Genomic DNA, 18,855 nt, shown 5'->3' with positions numbered 1-18,855 from the left:
GGGAAGCTAAGGTTTGTGGAAGGTGAAATACCGAGGCCTCCACCAGGTGACCTGAACCTGGAAAGCTGGGAGATGTGTAACTCTCTTGTTCTGCCTCCCGAGAATTTCGATGGCAAACTTCGATCATTCAAAAAGTTAGTAATGTCATCGCTTTCGTGTTTAAGTATGAGATGACTCTTTTTAACTATTGCTAACTCTAATAATCTTTTCACTGCTATGTATATATAAGATTTGGAACCCATGCTATGTGCAATAAACATAATTTAGAATGGGTAAAATGTAAAATTGGTCAATCCATGATTACTATTTTTTATTCACAGTCGCTCGCTCTCGGGAGGCAGCACACGTACCAAAAGGAGTGATCAAGCTCGGAGCCTTCGCTGTCAAGGGTGCAAGCGAAAACCGAGAGGGACAACGCAAGACAACGGAAGGCAAACCGTTTTGCGACCACTATGGTCGACCTGACCATATTAAGGGTTCATGCTGGGTGCTTCACGGGCCACCTATGGAAGGAAATAACAAAAGTAAGGGGAAGAAGGTGACTGGACAAGGGAAGCAAGGACCGCATGGATCATGGAGGGCTTATGGACAGCTCGCGGGTCAGCAGTAGAGAGGTTCGGGACAAAGTACATGGCAGAATGGGCCAACATCGGGGTAGTGGAATGGAGGTCAACCGACTAGAGGTGCACTTGTTGGCACTGTACATGAAGGAACAAGACCAAGTGGCATGGGATTAAGTATGATCGCGGTACATGAGGGGAGAAATGAGCCACTAGTCGGTAAATATAATAATTTTTTTTATTGAAAGATGAGAATAGATAATTGATACATGCCCAAGACATATGACCGGATGTGTGGGCTATTTAGATGATTCGAGACTAATTGGAGATGAGTTCTCTATTTATATCCCTAATGGAGACACCACTCGAGCAACAAATATGAGAACTGTGCAAACTTGGGAATTCATTCATTTTGCAGAATGTTCTGTTTGTGCCCCCGTTCAATTGTAACTTAATTTCGGTCAGTCAGCTAAGCAAGGATATGGATTGTTTTGTAACATTCTTACTTGAGCTATGTTTTATACAGGACCGTATATCGAGGAAGATAGTTGGACTAGGTGAGGGTTAAGGGGGTTACACTACTTGTGATGGCTAATATCCTCGGAGGCGTTGGCTTATCAGGCTCAAGGTGTTGGCTCGGGAGATATTTGGCACAAACTGCTTGGGCATCCATCCAGCGACATCAGAATAAGTGAGATTAATTTTGATTCCAATTACATGAAGAATATGAGTTGTGATGTATTTTTTCAGGTTAAACATATTCGTTTGCAATTTAATTTGAGTTCGAATAAAGCTCCATCACCATTTCATTTTGTGCATTGTGATCTGTGGGGTCCTTATAAAGAGAAGACGATTTCTGGATCAAGTTATTTTTTGACAATTAAGGATGATCATAATGAGCGTTTTGATTATATATGTTGAAGGATAAAACAGAAGCTCGACAAAGTTTGATGGCATTCTATAATTTGGTTAAATATCAATTTGGAACCACAGTGAAGATGGTGCGAAGTGATAACGAGCTGGAATTCTTATCTCGGAAACAACAGGATTTCTTTATTCAAAATGAGATTTTGCATCAAACGTCATGTACGGACACACCGCAGCAAAATGGACGAGTGGAGAGAAAACATAGGCATATACTTATTGTCGCACGAGCATTATTATTCCAAGCATCACTACTTACACATTTCTGGGGAGAAAGTGTTGCGACGACAGCCTATTTGATCAATGAAATGCCGACACAGATATTGGAAGGCAAGAGTCCCTATGAAGTCCTTTTTCAGAGGAAATCGAATTATTCAAATTTGCAAGTATTCGGGTCCTTGTGTTATGCACATTATCAACTACGTAACGAAGATAAGTTTGCTGAGAGATCCCGAAGATGTATTTTTGTGGGGTATCCTCATGGAAAGAAAGGATGGCGAATGTTTGATCTGGAGAAATAAGATTTTTTTTTTGTATTAAGGGATGTGCAATTTTTTGAGAATAAATTTTTATTTGAGGAAATTGGTTACCCGAAGATGACAATGGGCAACCATCTTTCTTTTTCAAAACCATGGGCTGAAGGAGATGTACATTTTGAAGGGGAGGAAGACATGTGGTGGGCTAGAAATCGGATGGAAGAACAAGAGGAGGCCCATGATGGGTCATCGTCCAGCCTACAATTAGATAGTTTCAGTGGGCTCCGGCGAAGACTGGATAAAGTTGTGTCCAGCTCACAGCCAAGCAATCTCGCTAGGCCTCAGGGAAGTCCAGATGGATCTCTGCACAACCCACAAATGAGTGGCTCCAGTGGGCTCCAGTGGGCTTCAGCGAAGCTAGGACCCAATAGCAGAGGTGTCCAACCCGGATCGGGTGCGGGAATATCAACCCGCAATTCGAATCAATCCAACTCGACACTAGCAAAATGAGACAGAACTGAAAGGGTCTTTAGGAAGTGATGCCGGTGGTACTCAAGTTTCACGATGTTCGGGCAGAAAAATTCGGGCACCAACATATTTGAAGGATTTTGTTGATCATTGAGATAAAGATTTTGCGACTCATGTTGCCACACACTACCCCCCTGCTTGCCCATTCCATTGAAATCCTCAGGTATGTCGAATCCTATTGAGACTTATTTGGTACAAACTAGTTCCCCTAATTTGGATTTATCCTATCCGGCTGTTATTGATTCGGATGTCGAGCCTAGGACATATCGAGAAGCGATTAGTGATCCCCGATGGAGAGCGGCAATGGCGTAAGAAATACGAGCATTGGAGCTTAATCGAACCTGGACATTGGAGACGTTGCCTCCGGGCAAGTGACCCATAGATCGTAAATGGGTATATAAAATAAAGCGACATACAAATGAGAGTATTGAACGCTATAAAGCACGGCTGGTGAAAAGATTATTAGAGTTTACAACAATTAAAAAGAGTCATATCATACTTGAACACGAAGGTGATGACATTATTGACTTTTTGAATGATTAGAGTTTGTCGTCGAAACTCTGGGTTGCTTACTTATTGAACACTTGGGAACTCGTAATTCTTTTATGACTTGGTCGCACAAGAAATAGAGTTACCTGTGTTTAATGGTAATGTCTGAGGATATTGTAGAGGAAAACAAATCTTTTAATAAATGAATCAAAGGGGCCTATAATACCAGTGTTATCAGAACCGGACCGGATGATGAACCGGAAGGGGTACGGGGTCATGGGTTTATGGGTCCAACCGGGGGTTCGATGGGTCGGACCGCTCGTTTATTTAAAATAAAATAAATATTCATATTATTAAAAAAATTATGATAATTAAGATAAAAGTATGATGATTTTAAAGAAATATAACAATAGTATAAGAAAGTATCTATATTTAATATTTCTTACTTCAAAATAAATATCTTATTTTAATAAGTACTTAAAAATAGAGTTAAAAGAACAAAAAAGTGGTGGTGGCTTGGTTGGTAGTATGCTAATATGAAAAGCAAGAGGTCATGAGTTCAAATCCTTACACAACCAACCAATTTTTACATTAAATAGGAAACCCATAAAAACCCATAGAACCGGCCGGTTTAATGAAATTGTGCTTAAAACCGGCCGGTTCAATGGGTCCGGCGGTTCAAAGCTGCCATTTCGGTTTTTAGTCGAACCGGACCGGACTTGGTGCCGGTTCCCGGTCGAACCGGTCGGTCCGGTCCGGTTCTGATAACAATGTATAATACACTGGGCAAAAAATGCATGTATCATTCTGCCCAAAAAATAGTGCATATATCAATTAATATCATATACTTAAGCAAATTACGGTTAAAAATATATGTATATTTCAAGCACAATTATATTGCGCCATGTAACATTATTAAATCATAGTCAGCCGTTACTGTTAAAATGAATGAAAAATTTAACATCGTATTTGATTTAAAACTAAATGAAAAGTTATACCTTTTTATCTGAAAAGTCGTGCTAAAAAAAGAAATTTGACAAAAGGTTATATTTTCACCAAAAAAGTGATGGGACAACATACGTGAATAGTGTTGCCTCATGAGTGCGCATTTTGATGGATGAGGCAATAATTAACGAAGCGATGGGCGATGTCCCTTGCCGTGGCCAATGTTACCAGTCCTCTCGGCTACAATAACATTGAAGTCCTGAGCAGTAGAGCTTAGACAGGGGAGAGAAATGAAGCAGACAATGTATATTGCCATTCACATGTTTTTTTTTTATTAAAAAGGAGGTTCGTGAGTATAATATTATAATAAAAATTTTAATATTTAATAAATGGTATAAATAGTGACAAAATAAAATATGGTCACTGCCCTAAATTTCTTGAGATTGTAATTGTGATTGTGAGTCTCACTTGCGATTCTAAATAATTCCCTTTTAATTAAAACTTATGGACCCTTTTATAAATCCGAAAAGAATTAGCTAAGCGACTGATATATACATATACATATGGATTAATTATACCGGTGGTCCAAAAGGTTTCATGAATGTTTCAAGTTGGTCCAAAATATTTTTTTGGTACTTGTTGGTACATTAAGTTTCAAAATTGTTTCGATATAGTACATTCCGTCATTTGTGTTTGAAGTCATTTCTACTCCAAACTTTTTAAAATTGTAAAATAACCCAAAGTTTTATAATTTTTCAAAATGTACCCCACATTCTCTCTCTCTTCCTTATTGACTTTCTCTCTCTTCTGCAAGTTCCGGCAAGTTTCCGTCCAACGGCCCTCGAGATCCGCCTCTTCGATCCGACGGCCCTACAAACCCTCCCCTTTGTCTTCGGTTCTCTGCTGTCTCATAGGGCGAGACGATGGGGGCAATCAAGCTGGCGGTCGCGAATGGGGTGATAACCTTTAGGTGGGTGTTCTGTGCCTCTACACTCGGGGCAGCAACGACGGTCATCGCTTCCATGCTCGAGCTCAACCAGGACGTCCTGTCGTGGGCCTCCCTAGCCATCACCACCGCCCTCGTCACCGTCTTCGAGGTCATCGGTGGAGCGCTCGGCGGGGCAAGCTTCAACCCCACCGCCACGGCGTCATTCTACACGAATCTCTAAGGGCCGTTGGACGGAAACCCGCCAGGTCGAACAGAAGGAAGGAGGAGGAGGAACAGTAGAGGGGGAGGAGGAAGAAGATGAATAGTGGAGAAGAGAAAGAGACTGGGACAAAATTGAAAAAGTTCAAAAATTTTGGATCATTTTGCAATTTTAAAAAGTTTGAAGTAGAAACGACGTCAAACACAGATGACGAAATATACTATATCGAAACGGTTTTGAAACTTAATATACCAACAAGTTACTAAAAAAATATTTTTGACCAACTTGAAACATTCATGAAACATTTTGGACCACTGGTACAATTAACCATATGTATGATTTTAGATTGCTCTTCCAGGCATATTTATTAGTTATTAATAAAACTTTGGAACATTTGTAATCCTTATGGCCTGGAGCTTGAGGCTAGTTGGATGCTTAATGGCTCGACAATGCTGAAGGCGGGCCGCCTTGACATCGGCTGATCTTGGATTCGACGGAGTAGGCAAACATTTAGGTCCCTTGCAGGAAGGGGCATGGCCTCTCCCGATTGGATCATAGCCTATGAACGGCCCCTTAGCTGCAGCAACACTGATGGCTCGTGCCCTCAAGCTATTACTGATCAAGAGAGAGAAGACGATAGAAAGAGCATACGAAAAGCTCATTGGCTTCGCACCCTCGAAGGCAGTCATTTGTCTTGCCTCGATCGAGAAGCTGAATGGAAGGTATGAGGGAGTATGAATCGATTTCGTTGCCGGCACATGTGATCCTACTAAGATAAAGGGGTGCTGATGAGGCCATAGTAATGCACATATTTACTCTAATAGTACAAAATTGTCTCACTGCCTACCAAATATTGTTTGTTAGATAAGCCTTCTGATTTTGTCTATACTTGGTGAAATTTAAGACTTGATCATTAAATAGATTGAAAGTCTAGATTATTATTAAATAGATTTTGTCATATTTCACCCAATAAAATATTCACTGGGAAAAAAAATTGCGTTCCCCATTACAATTAAAATACTTATAAAATAAAGACAGAAATTGTGAATCGGGTGATACTGATGTGGAACATTATCTTATACAAATTGAAAAGAGTGAAACTTAAGACATCATACGCTCAAGATTATTTGCAATTTCATTAGAGAAACCGAAAAACTCAATAGTCTGAAACTACAGACATGAGATTATTAGTTTGGCAAGTAGAGGTAGAAAACACGAATCGCAACAAGTGAACGCGCTCGTTATTATTACGAATTTGATAATAAAAGAATCTTATTGTTTCTTTTCCTACATACTTTCTCAAAAGAATAATTTCTTGATAATTCTATTTGAAAAAACACCCGGACTCTCTGTTTGGCTAGGCTAAAATAGAATGAAAATTAGTTTGTAGTATACTAAGAAATGAAGAAATCGAATAGGCAATGTATAATTAAATTTTTTGATGATTTAGTAAAAACTCATAAACAACAAGCCATGACAAGCGCTCATAAATATGAAGGTACATATGAGGAAGTGCAATTCCATCACTACTGCTTCCTGCTCTGCTTATTTCAAAATCTTATTCCTCGTTTATGCAATCTTCCCAGCCGGGGGGCCACCTCTGCATTCATCCTTCTCAAAGCATCCTCTTTGCGGTGGATTGACCGGCTGTCCCAAGCCGGCCGTGCCCACGCAGGGCTGCGGTGCTGGCGGCCACGGTTTCAGCCACGTCTTCTGACTTCCAGTTTCGCCAGTCAGGGGCAGCCTGGCGGTGGAATTCTGACCCTCCAGGAGAATGAACATGAGCATGACTGCATAGCAGCCACAGATGATCACGGCCCTGATATTGGTCCTCATTTGCATGAGTGAATTGTAAAATCTCAGGAAAGAAGATAAAATTTAACGAGGCGAGATAATTCTGGTTACTTGACAGCTTATCAGTAAATTGTAAGAACTTTATTGTTAACGACCTCCCATACCGGGGCAGTTACCAATTTCCATATAAAATTTGCAGACTGCTTTTAGGACTCAGTTTTTTTTCAAGTAAATCATGAAGTAAAACTGTTGAGGAGTAAAATGGGATAAATCTCACATCGAAAAAGAAAAAGAATATCCATGAGTTTATATGAGACTTGTGTTCCACCACTTATTAGCTTGAAATTTTAAGTGGATATGGGCCCAAGTCCGTATAAGTCCAAATGAAAATTTTAAGATGGTATCATAGCCCATGGTAATGATCCTGGGACAGTTCGAAAGTAGAAGCCCGGCTCGTAGTCATTGCCCCTCTCGACCGAGTGTGGAAGAAGAAGTCCACCTCGAGGTAGTTAAGGTCCGAGTCCGGAAAAGATGAGAGACCGGCTCGAGGTAAGTTGTTGAGGGCGGACGGTTAAGGTTCACGTGATCCATGTAGGCAAATCATGAGAAAGATCACACGGTGCCACATGAGAGCGAGTGTTGGGAATATAAAAGTCAATTGGATAAAGTTAATTTCACATCGGAAGTATAAAAGAGGGCAAATGTTGGGAATATAAAAGTCAATTGGGTAAAGTTAATCCCACATCGAAAGTATAAAAGAAGGAAGTATAAAAGAAAATATAGTGATTTATATGTGGTTGAGTCTCACAACTTATCAGCTCGAGGTGTAGATTTTAATAAAGACCCTTCACCTCCATCTCATCGCAACATCAGATCGATCTCTCTCTCTCCCCATTTTCCTTTCCTTCTCAACTGTCAATTTCCCATTTAGCTCGGTGCCCACATTCATGATTCCTTCATGCGGTGAGTGAGTGAGTGAGTGAGTGAGAGTGTGATTGAGCTCTGAGGAGCTCCTCGCTTTTGTCTTGGGCGAGTCAGTCCAAAGCTCTCTGTTCTCCTTCATTCGTCTCGTCCTTTTCCATTCGCAGAGTGTGTTTTTTCTGTTCCTGTCTCGATAACGGGGCCTCTGTCCCGTTCGTGTTTTTGACGCAGAATTTCCTCAGAGCTCTGTTTTTTTTTTTGGGTAATCCTTCCTTTGTTTGTTCATATTGTGATATGATGTTCATGCGTGTCTCCTCCAATGTCCATTGCTTGAATTCGGAAATTGAGGAGGAGATAAAGTGGTTTCAGCTCATTCATTCGAGTTGGTAAACAAGAAAACATATTGCTGATCTGAGTGAGGCCTTTCCAGTTAGTTCTCAAGAAGAGCTGTTTTCTGTATCCTGGAAAACTGGAAAACATTGAAAGCCATTCATTCATCACACTAATCTCTGGGCAGTCTCTGAAACTGAAAATAGAGCCCCTTGGCCATTGAAACTCTGCGCGCGCTCGCTCTCGTTCTCGCGCGCGTGTGAGATTCAGATTCAACTCGAAGGTTTGCAGAGTGAATACGATCACCCGAGTACTTCGCCTCATAAGACGAGTTCTTTTCAGCTGCTTCAGGTGAAAATGCTGTGCTCTTGCTCTGGTGAGCAATTCAAGTTCGAAGAGCCCCCACAATCTCCGGAGTCGTTAGCCACTCGTGACTTCTCTGCCAGTGGACTTTCCTCGAGAACCGGTGACTGGGAATCTAAGTTTGATGACACCCAGGTCGACGAAGTCGAGTCTTCTCTCAGAGAGGCTCTTTCCTTAAACTACGAGGAAGCAAGAGCCTTGTTGGGGAGGCTAGAGTGTCAAAGAGGGAATTATGATGCCGCCCTTCAGGTGTTTCAAGGGATCGACAGTCAGGGCTTGTCTTCTAGAATGACAAGGGCTATTTACGAGAGGGTCCGACGGAGGAAGCCTCGTAACAAAGCCATCAATAATGTTCCCACTAGTGTCATGTCAATGCATTCTGTAAGCCTCCTTCTCGAAGCAATACTACTCAAAGCTAGATCTCTAGAGGGACTTGCGCGTTACACAGAGGCTGCAAAAGAGTGCAAGATGATCTTGGATATTGTCGAGTCGGCACTCCCCAATGGGTTGCCCGAGGGTGGTGCTGAAGATTGCAAGTTGCAGGAGATGTTGCACAAGGCACTAGAGTTGCTCCCTGAACTCTGGACAAGGGCTGGGTCCCTAGACGAGGCCATAGTCGCTTATCGGAGAGCTCTTACCAAGCCATGGAATTTGGATCCTGAGAAACTGGCAAGCATTCAGAAAAAGTTGGGGTCAAATCTGCTCTACGGTGGCGGTGGGATTGAAACGAGTCACAAAGCAGCGGGCCTGAGAACTACCGAAAATAACACGGAGGAAGCTATACTTCTGTTCTTGATTCTCATGAGGAAGGTGGCTCTTGGGCAGATAAAATGGGACGAAGAAATTATGGACCATTTAAGTTACGCACTATCAATCACGGGACAATACGAGTTATTAGCAGAGCATTTTGAGCTTGTTTTGCCTGGTGTATATGATCGAGCGGATCGGTGGTATTATCTTGCGCTCTGCAATGCTTCTTCAGGTCAGAACGAAACATCCATTAACCTTCTGAAGAAGGTTTCGGTCCCATCCGAGGCAAAGCGCAGGCCTCATCTGCATTCTTCTCTTCTAGGTGCAAAGTTGTGTTCCGAAGATCCAAATCATGCGCGTGATGGGATAAATTTTGCCCGTGGATTAGTCAGCTTGGGTGATAGTAAGATGAAGCATTTCTTGGTCCAAGCCCATAAGTTACTTGGACAATGCTACGGGCAAGCGGCAAGAATCTCTGTATCAGACTCCGAGAGGGTTCGATACCAGAAAGAGGCTCTCAGGTCTCTTAATGAAGCAGTTCTTGAAGGGAAAGAGGATCCTCTAATAATGTATAGCCTCGGGCTTGAGAACGCAGTCCAGAGGAATCTCGATGTAGCTTTTGATAGCATGATGGTGTGCTCAGATATGGTCGAGGGCAACTCAGGGAAATGTTGGAAGTTAATTTCCCTCATACTCTCTGCAGAGAAGCGGTTTCCTGATGCCAGAGAGATTGTAGGTTTCCCTCTGAATAAGGTTGAAAGGCTTGACCAGCTTGAGCTTTTAAGTGGATATGGGTCTAGATCTGTATAAATTCAATGAAAATTTAATATGGTATCAGAGCGCAGGTTACGCGTAGCGCGCCCACGCGAGTGTGCGCACCTACACAGCGCCAAGCCCAATATGTCTGAGTGCAGCTAAGAGTGCGCCTCGTGTTAGTCCTCCCCTCACCTGAGCAAGGAAGATGAACCCGGCTCAAGGTCAATTGTTGAGGGCGGGTGTTTAAGGGCACGTGACAACGTGTAAGCATAAATAGACCACACGTTGCACGTGAGGGCGGGTGTTGAGGAGTAAAATAGAATAAATCCCATATCGAAAAAGAAAAAGAATATCCATGGGTTTATATGAAACTTGTGTACCACCACTTATTAGATTGAGCTTTTAAGTGGATATAAGCCCAAGTCCGTATAAGTCCAAATGAAAATTTTAATAAAAATATAAATAAAAATATATACATATATATATATATATAAGGATGGCTGACCAAGTTTTACCTTTTCTATCGTTACCATTGACAATTGAATTCATAACGGGTTATTCAAACTTACTTAGAATGTACAGCCAATCTATAACTACTGCACAGCTATAGAGCTCAGGGAATCCTGAGGTCCATGAACTGGCTCATGACCCGTTGGTCTTGAGGGGTTCACAGATGGCCCAATTCATGGACCGGAGAACTTCCCGTAGTGCTTGTACATATGTGTAGAGGCATCTTGAATGGCGCCCCCTTTTATGATCACTTATAGTATCCCTTATAAGAGACAATTGAAAGTAAGCATCACCACAATATCATTTTAGTAGGCATTATTGTTCGAAAAACCTAAGTAAGACATATATAGCTCTTTTAGCAAATACTCGAATCAGAAACGACAAGTAGGATGAAGTCATAATTAGTCGCCTTCATCAAGGCCTGATGTAGTGTAATATAGTGGATGCAGCTATTGAACTTGGTGCGTAACCAGAACATCTTTCTTGCGCCGACTCATAGAGAGCTTTCTTTGAAGGACATAGAAGCCTAATGACATTCTCAGCAGCAACAACTTGTTTCTCACGACAACCTTCATCGTGCAGTAACTCCCTACAATATTTTCACCAAATATCGCGCATGAGAAAGCTTTAACCTGTAGGAATCTGTGTCGGTACACTTATGGTAACGCCAACCGCTTTAGATTCAAAGGGAATGAAGAAAAAGGTAGATGTTCGTGTAGGAAGACATCGTTATTTTTCACTCTCAGCTTGTAATACCATATATTGGGAGAAATCTTGCCAGAGTAACGAGGCTAGTCTCACGGGCGTGCAAGCTTGAAGCAGAGCTTCTGGAATAACAGGTGAATTCAGGAGAATGTATCATTCTCATACTTAAACACGAAGGCGATGACACTATTAACTTTTTGAATGATCAGAGTTTGTCATCGAAACTCTCAGTTGCTTGCTTATTGAACACTTGGGAACTCGTAATTCTTTTCTGACTTTGGTCGCACAAAAAACAGAGTTACGTGTGCATATATGAGGTTCTTGTAGAGAAAAACAATTTTTTTTTGATAAATGAATCAGAAGGGCCTATAATACATTGGGCAAAAAGTACATGTGTCATTCTACCAAAAAAAAAAAAGGTGCATGCATCATTCTGCCCAAAAATCAGTGCATCTATCAATTAATATCATACATTTAAGCAAATTAAGATTAAAATTATATGTATATTTCAAGTACAATCATGTTGTGCCACGTGGTACCGTTAAATTCAAGTCAGCCGTTACTGTTAAAATGATTGAAAAATTTAACATTGTACTTGATTTAGAACTAAAAAGATAGGCCGTGCATTTTTTGTCTGAAAAATCATGCTAAAAATAGGAATTTGACAAAATATTGTGTTTTCACCAAAAAAAAAATGATGGGTCGACATATGTCAATAGTGTTGTCTCAGGAGTGCGTATTTTGATGGATGAGGCAATAATTAACAAGGCAACGGACGGTATCCCTTGCCGTGGCTTATGTTACTAGTCCTCTCGACTACAACATCATTGAAGTCCTGAGCAGTAGAGCTTCGACAGGGGACAAAAATGAAGCAGACAATGTATATTGCCATTCACATTTTTTTTTGGTTAAAAAAGAAGTTTATGGGTCTAATATTTTAATAAAAATTTTAATAGCTAATAAGGATATGAGTAGTGTCAGAACTAAATATCGCCACCGTCCTAAATTTCTTGAGATTGCAATTGTGATTATGAGTCTCACTTGCAATTCTAGAGGAAATAATTTCATGTTGTCCTCACTATCTCCATCATAAATCAGCCATATAACTGCCTTTTAATTAAAACTTATGGACCTTTTTATAAATCCAAAAAGAATTAGCTAAGCGACTGATATATATATATATGAGTTTACACTCCTCTTCCAAAGTAGACATATTTAGTAGTAATTAATAAAACTCGGAACATTTGTAATCCTTATTGCTTGGAGCTTGAGGCTAGTTTGATGCCTACTGGCCTGGCGCTGTTGAAGGCAGGCCGCCTCGACATCGGCTGATCTTGCTGCAGCCTCGCCCAGGTGGATTCAACGGAGTAGGCAAACATTTGGGTTCCTTGCAGGGAGGGGCCTGGCCCCTCCTGATTGGATCATAGCCTATGAATGGCCCGTTAGCTGCAGCAACACCGATGGCTCGTGCCCTCAAGCTGCTACTGATCAAGAGAGAGAAGACGATACAAAAAGCATATGAAAGGCTCACTGGCTTCACGCCCTTGAAGGCAGCCATTTCTCTTGCCTCGATCGAGAAGCTGAATGGGTCAAATTGAAGGTATGAAGGAGTATGGATCAATATCCTTACGGGCACAGACGGTCCTACTAAGATAAAGGGGTGCTGATGAGGGCATAGTAATGCACATATTTAATCTAATAGTACAAAATTGTCTAACTGCCTACCATATGTTGTTTGTTAGATAACCCTTCTGATTTTGTCTATACTTGGCGAAATTTAAGACTTGATCATTAAATAGATTGAATGTCTAGCATCATTATTAAATAGATTATGTCATATTTCACCCCATAAACTATTCACGGGAAAAAAAATTACGTTCCCCATTACAGTTAAAATACTCATAAGATAAAGAAAGAAATTGTGAATCGGGTGATACTGATGTGGAACATTATCTCATACAAATAGGGAAGGAGTGAAACTTAAGACAACATACGCTCTCGATTTATGTCAATTTCATTAGAGAAACCGAAAAACTCAATCGTCTGAAACTGAAGACATGAGATTATTACTTTGGCGAGTGGAGGTAGAAAACACGAATTGCCACAAGTCAAATCGCACATTATTATTACAAATTTGATAATAAAAGAATTTTATTGTTTCCTTTTCACTATACTTTGAGACAGAATAATTTCTCCATAATTCTATTTGAAAAAACCCCCGGATTCTCCTGTTTGGCTAGGCTAACGTCGAATGAAAATTAGTTTGTAGTATATTAAGAAATGAAGAAATCGAATAGGCAATGTATAATTAAATTTACTGATGATTCAGTAAAAACTCATGAACAACAAGCCATGACAAGCGCGCATGAATATGAAGGTATATATGCGGAAGTGCAATTCCTTCACTACTGCTTCCTGCTCTGCTTATTTCAAAATCTCATTCCTAGTTTATGCCATCTTCCCAGCCGGGGGGCTACCTCTGCATTTATCCTTCTTAAAGCATCCTCTATGCGGTGGATTGACCGGCTGTCCCAAGCAGGCCTTGCCCACGCAGGGCGGCGGTGCGGGCGGCCACGGTTTCAGCCACGCCTTCTGACTTCCGGTTCCGCCAGTCAGGGGAAGCCTGGCGGCAGAATTCTGACCCGCCAGGAGAACAAACATGAGCATGACTGCATAGCAGCCACAGAGGATCACGGCCCTGATATTGGTCCTCATTTGCATGAGCGAATTGTAAAATCTCAGGAAAGAAAATAAAATTTAACGAGGTTACTTGACAGCAGGGGCTATTTATCAGTAACTTGTAAGAACTTCATTGTTAATGACCTCCCATAATCGGGCAGACACCAATTTCCATATAAAATTTGCAGACTGCTTTTAGGACTCAGTTTTTAGTCAAGTAAATCGGGCAGACACCAATTTCCATATAAAATTTGCAGACTGCTTTTAGGACTCAGTTTTTTGTCAAGTAAATCATGAAGTGAAACATAAATAAAATATATATATATATAAGTATGGCTGACCAAGTTTTACCTTTTCTATCGTTACCATTTACAATTGAATTCATAACTGGTTGTTCAAACTTATTTAGAATGTACAGACTATCTAGAACTACTGCACAGCTATAGAGCTCGGGGAATCCTGAGGTCCATGAACTGGCTGTTCATGAACCCCTCAAGGCCGTTGGGAAAATGTGGGGCTCATGATCCGATGGTCTTGAGGGGTTCACAGATGACCCAATTCATGGACCGGAGAACTTCCCATAGTGCTTGTACATATGTGTAGAGGTGAATGGTGCCCCTTTTATGATCATTTATAGTATGCCTTATAAGAGACAACTGAAAGTAAGCATCACCACAATATCATTTTAGTAGGCATTATTGTTCGAAAAACCTAAGTAAGACATATAGCTCTTTTAGCAAATACTAGAATCAGAACCGACAAGTAGGATGAAGTCATAATTAGTCACCTTCATCAAGGCCTGATGTAGTGTAATATAGTGGATGCAGCTATTGAACTTGGTGCGTAACCAGAACATCTTTCTTGCGCCGACTCATAGAGAGCTTTCTTTGAAGGACATAGAAGCCTAATGACATTCTCAGCAGCAACAACTTGTTTCTCACGACAACCTTCATCGTGCAACAACTCCCTACAATATTTTCACCAAATATCGCGCATGAGAAAGCTTTAACCTGTAGAAATCTGTGTCGGTATACTTATGGAAACGCCAACCTCTTTAGATTCAAAGGGAATGAAGAAAAAGGTAGATGTTCATGTAGGAAGACATCGCTATTTTTCACACTCAGCTTGTAATACAATATATGGGGAGAAATCTTACTTGAGTAACGAGGCTAGTCTCACGGGTGTGCAAGCTTGAAGCAGAGCTTCTGGAATAACAGGTGAATTCAGGAGAATGTTGGGGAGGGAGATGTAAGGCATCTTTGCCTTGTATCTAATGAACAGCTCTGTCAGGAAATGTGCTCGATAAGCAACCACACATGGGAGCCTTGCAAGGTGCAGCTCAACAGCAACTGTCCCCGAAGTACATAGAGCAACTCTGCTTGCCTGCATAGAATTGGATGGAATTCTTATGGTTGACAACATATAGATGTATAACGCGCTCAGAGATTGACAGTGTTATGTTAACAGAGAAGAAAAGGGAGGACTCACACTGAAAGCATCATATTTCAGCTGAGTTTTCCCTCCAGGAATTAAAACCACAGGCACAGGCCAATTTTGAACAGCCCCATCAATGAAGTTCTCTACATGCCGATTAGGTGCCACATGGATCACTGGTAACAGCTGAGGAATTGGCTCCTTCAGCAGTTTGACGGTATTCTTGAAAATGGGAAGCATCCGAGATACTTCTTGCAATCTGCTTCCAGGAAGCAAGGAAATGATTGTGGCTCCTATATACCAAATAATAAAGTATTTCAACAGATGGTTGCTTATTTCAGAAGTGGAAGATTTCAAATCTGACACTGATCACTACATACGTACACGTAAAGATTATCTTGTGATATGTACTTTTCGAGGGCAGGTAGAAACTTGAAAGTGTCCTCAGATATAATTGAATGCACTAATAAATGAACTGAATCATTTTCGAATGGCTCTGTGTTTTTTATCAAAGCAAAAGCTGCACTCTGAAGCCACTATTCTACAGTTTCTACGTTTGATTAGAACCACAAGAGAAAAAGCTAAGAAGATGTTTCTGCATTACCTGAAGGCACTTTGTATTCACCTCGAAATGCCTCGTAGTTCCCAAGTAACTTCAAACAACTTAGGTTATCCCTTTCCTGAAAATAGACATTCCCGAGGCGGAGCATCAATTTTGGCGAACAATCTCTACTTCACAGCCAAAGAAAAAACAATATCCAGTGAAAACAGCCATGAAGCATATCTATAAGTGAATTCAGCTCAGGATTCATTTTTTACTCTCTTTTTTTTCTTGGAAAGGGATCGGTGTTGACCTGATTCAACTCCAGAGCATCTTCCAGTAAGGGATGTCCCACAAAAGTTGCATCAAGTCCATTTAACTTGCAAACTTCTTCCTCATTTGGAAGTATACAAAAGATATGGTCCACAAATTTGGCTAGGTTTCCTAGTCTCTTCTCACCACCTTTCCATGCCCAGAATGACGGCGCAACATAATGGAAATGTATCGGTCCACCCAGTCTCTGCTGATCATATTTATCTGCATAACAATCCTATCCCAGTGTGGATGTGCCATTCCACCATAAATATCGCGAAATAATTTGAAATGGGATATGCTAAGATTCGTGAAATACCTCGCAGCTGCTTTAGAAGACGGAAAGAGAAGCCCTTGGAGTCAATGGTGACTACAACATGAGGCTGAAAGAGAATAGCAGCATCTATTGTTTCCCTCAATTTCACCTGTCCAGTTTAGACCATCAACTTAAATTGGCGAAGCCATGAACATCTCGAAGCTTAAAAGGAAAATAAAAAAATTTGAGGAAATATCGGCATATACTCCGACATCAATAGCGGAACATGTGTACAGCAGCTTACCCTGAATTTTCTAAGATGTGGCAATAACTCCCAGATACCCATCACCGAAATGTCCTCCATTGGAAACAGGGAAGTCAGTCCTTGGTTGCACATCATGGACCTGATAAAACCAAAGACTACTTGATCAAAAATCGCAGGAGTTGGATACATCTTAGTTAACAAAATCCTGAAAGCAATCAGACAATGACAAATATATCTCGCCAAGTGACCTTCAAGTAAGTTTCTTGCATAAACAGTAATAACCAACAGTTGGCACCAACAACCAGTAGTAGGATGGTAGCCATGTACTCAAAGATCGTTTTCGAACAGCCGTTAATGAGTCATAAAAGCGGCATTGTCCGGTGTCTCAATATAAATTCTAGCCCACAGGCATCAGCAGATTCCTATGTCCTGAGCTCAAGGTGGACGCCGAGAAAAGATGACCCATGGGGATCGGCGATCAAGTTCTCTTCTTTAATCACAAGTTGGCAAAGGATTACTAAATCCGACAAATCGGAATCCCCCACCTCAGTGTACAGCGGAAGATTGCTTGCTGTAATTCCATGTTGCGAGTGACCAATGCTTAACGTATACTTCCGAGATGATAATTGAAATTTGAAACTTGAAGTATGATCTGAGGATCCCAGAAGTGAAAGAAATTACCCTCCGACACCGGCGAAGCGGACGGGGAAAGGAGAGAGATTCTTCAGGGAAGCCATGAGACGAGACCCGATGGTATCCCCGGAGACCTCCCCGGCAACGATGAACACCCTCAGCTCCCCGTCCTCCGCCGCCATATCTGCAACTGCTCTGCTCGAGACCGACGCACATCTTCCCGCGAGCGCGAACTGTCTCGACAGGCACAGACAAGGACCGGCTCTCAATCTCAACATCATCACCGGTACATCATCTAACTCATCCGGACTGAGGGCTGAAGTATAGATGTGGATTTGGTGGAGTTGGGGGAAGACGACGAAGTTCGCTCTGAGCGGGAAGCTGCTACTGCTCTGAGCTTCGCGGCATTATTATGATATCATTCATCCGTGCAATCGACCTGAACAGGCGTGAAACTTCGCTTCATTCGAAGTATGAACTTTAGCCTGGCCCTGGTGTAGGAGACGCCCACCTACGATTGTAGAGGGGGGACCCACACGCTCGATCTGGGTGCATGGTGCACCAAGGAGTAGCAACAGATTGACGGTACGGTAAGTGAACATCTTTTTTTTTTCCCTTGGGATATATAAGGTAAACAACCTTAGAAATGTACTTTTAAAGATGTCCCAAAATTAGCAAAATTATTATTATCTCACGAAATAATGCATCTTCTTATCAAAAATAAATTTTATACTATTTAAAAAATATATATTATATTTAAGAATAACAAGTTTTTTTGTTAAATAAAAACTATTCATCTAATAAATTTTCTACTTTAATAAATATATAATTATATTTAAGAGGGTTAAATACCTAAAAACTATAAATTTTTCACAATTTATCAATTTTAGCATGAATTTTTTTTTGCCTAAAAATACAGAAACTATCAATTTGATATCAACATTAGCACATGTTAACTTTTTCTTTAATTTAAATGGAAATTATTGGCCGCCACCCTCGATTGGGATAGCCAACTACCTCAGTAGTCACTATTGACTCTACAAGGGCGATAGTAGCCCCCCGTGAGGCCTTTACTATTGGGAGTTAAGGGAAAAAAAAAAAGTAAATTCGAGAAAGAAAGGAAGAGGGGTCGATGTGCAAGAGCTCATCAATGAACACCACCCCAGCAATTAGAATCGACAAGGACATATGTCATCGGAGGCTACCTCGATTGAGAGGTGACGACCTCCGTTGAGGCCTCGTCAATAATTTTTTTAAAAAAAAGATGACTTTATGTTAATATTAGTATATATCAACTTGATAATTTATATATTTTTAGATCAAGAAAAAGAATTCGTTTTAGAATTAAGAAAAAGTGAAAAGTATATATTTTTTTAGGTAATTAATCATATCTAAGAATAATAATTTTTTTATTAAATAAAAACTAATTCATCTAATAACTAATGATGCGACGTCTACCATTGGCCTCTGTATTTTGCTCCTTTTGAGTAACATCGTGAATAAAAGTAACCATTGACCTAGTAATTAAGGTGCGCC

The 18,855-nt window shown here is 40.8% G+C and overlaps 2 protein-coding genes across 3 annotated transcripts; one reads left to right on the top strand and one right to left on the bottom strand.

Moving 5' to 3' along the window:
• Positions 1–8,041: 8,041 nt before the first annotated feature.
• On the top strand, positions 8,042–10,166 carry LOC116194999 (protein NPGR1-like). Its single transcript, XM_031523944.1, has one exon. The coding sequence runs from the start codon at positions 8,473–8,475 to the stop codon at positions 10,036–10,038; it is 1,566 nt and encodes a 521-aa protein (XP_031379804.1). The 5' UTR covers positions 8,042–8,472; the 3' UTR covers positions 10,039–10,166.
• Positions 10,167–13,446: 3,280 nt separating this feature from the next.
• Positions 13,447–17,752, bottom strand: LOC116198016 (probable lipid-A-disaccharide synthase, mitochondrial). Of its 2 annotated transcripts, none has more exons than XM_031528315.1 (9): positions 17,368–17,752; positions 16,726–16,825; positions 16,485–16,590; positions 16,167–16,390; positions 15,917–15,992; positions 15,367–15,605; positions 15,035–15,261; positions 14,666–14,845; positions 13,447–13,897 (listed from the first exon to the last, which is right to left on the bottom strand). In XM_031528315.1, the coding sequence occupies exons 1-8, from the start codon at positions 17,598–17,600 to the stop codon at positions 14,671–14,673; spliced, it is 1,380 nt and encodes a 459-aa protein (XP_031384175.1). In that variant the 5' UTR covers positions 17,601–17,752; the 3' UTR covers positions 13,447–13,897; positions 14,666–14,670. The 2 variants fall into 2 exon arrangements, with proteins under 2 accessions (XP_031384175.1, XP_031384176.1); XM_031528316.1 differs by having other exon boundaries at positions 13,447–13,868.
• Between the last annotated feature and the right edge of the window lie 1,103 nt (positions 17,753–18,855).

Source organism: Punica granatum, chromosome 2 (genome assembly GCF_007655135.1).
Source record: "Punica granatum isolate Tunisia-2019 chromosome 2, ASM765513v2, whole genome shotgun sequence".
Classification (NCBI taxonomy): domain Eukaryota; kingdom Viridiplantae; phylum Streptophyta; class Magnoliopsida; order Myrtales; family Lythraceae; genus Punica; species Punica granatum.
Note: the sequence above shows the minus strand (reverse complement) of the source record. Positions and strands in the feature narration are given on the sequence as shown.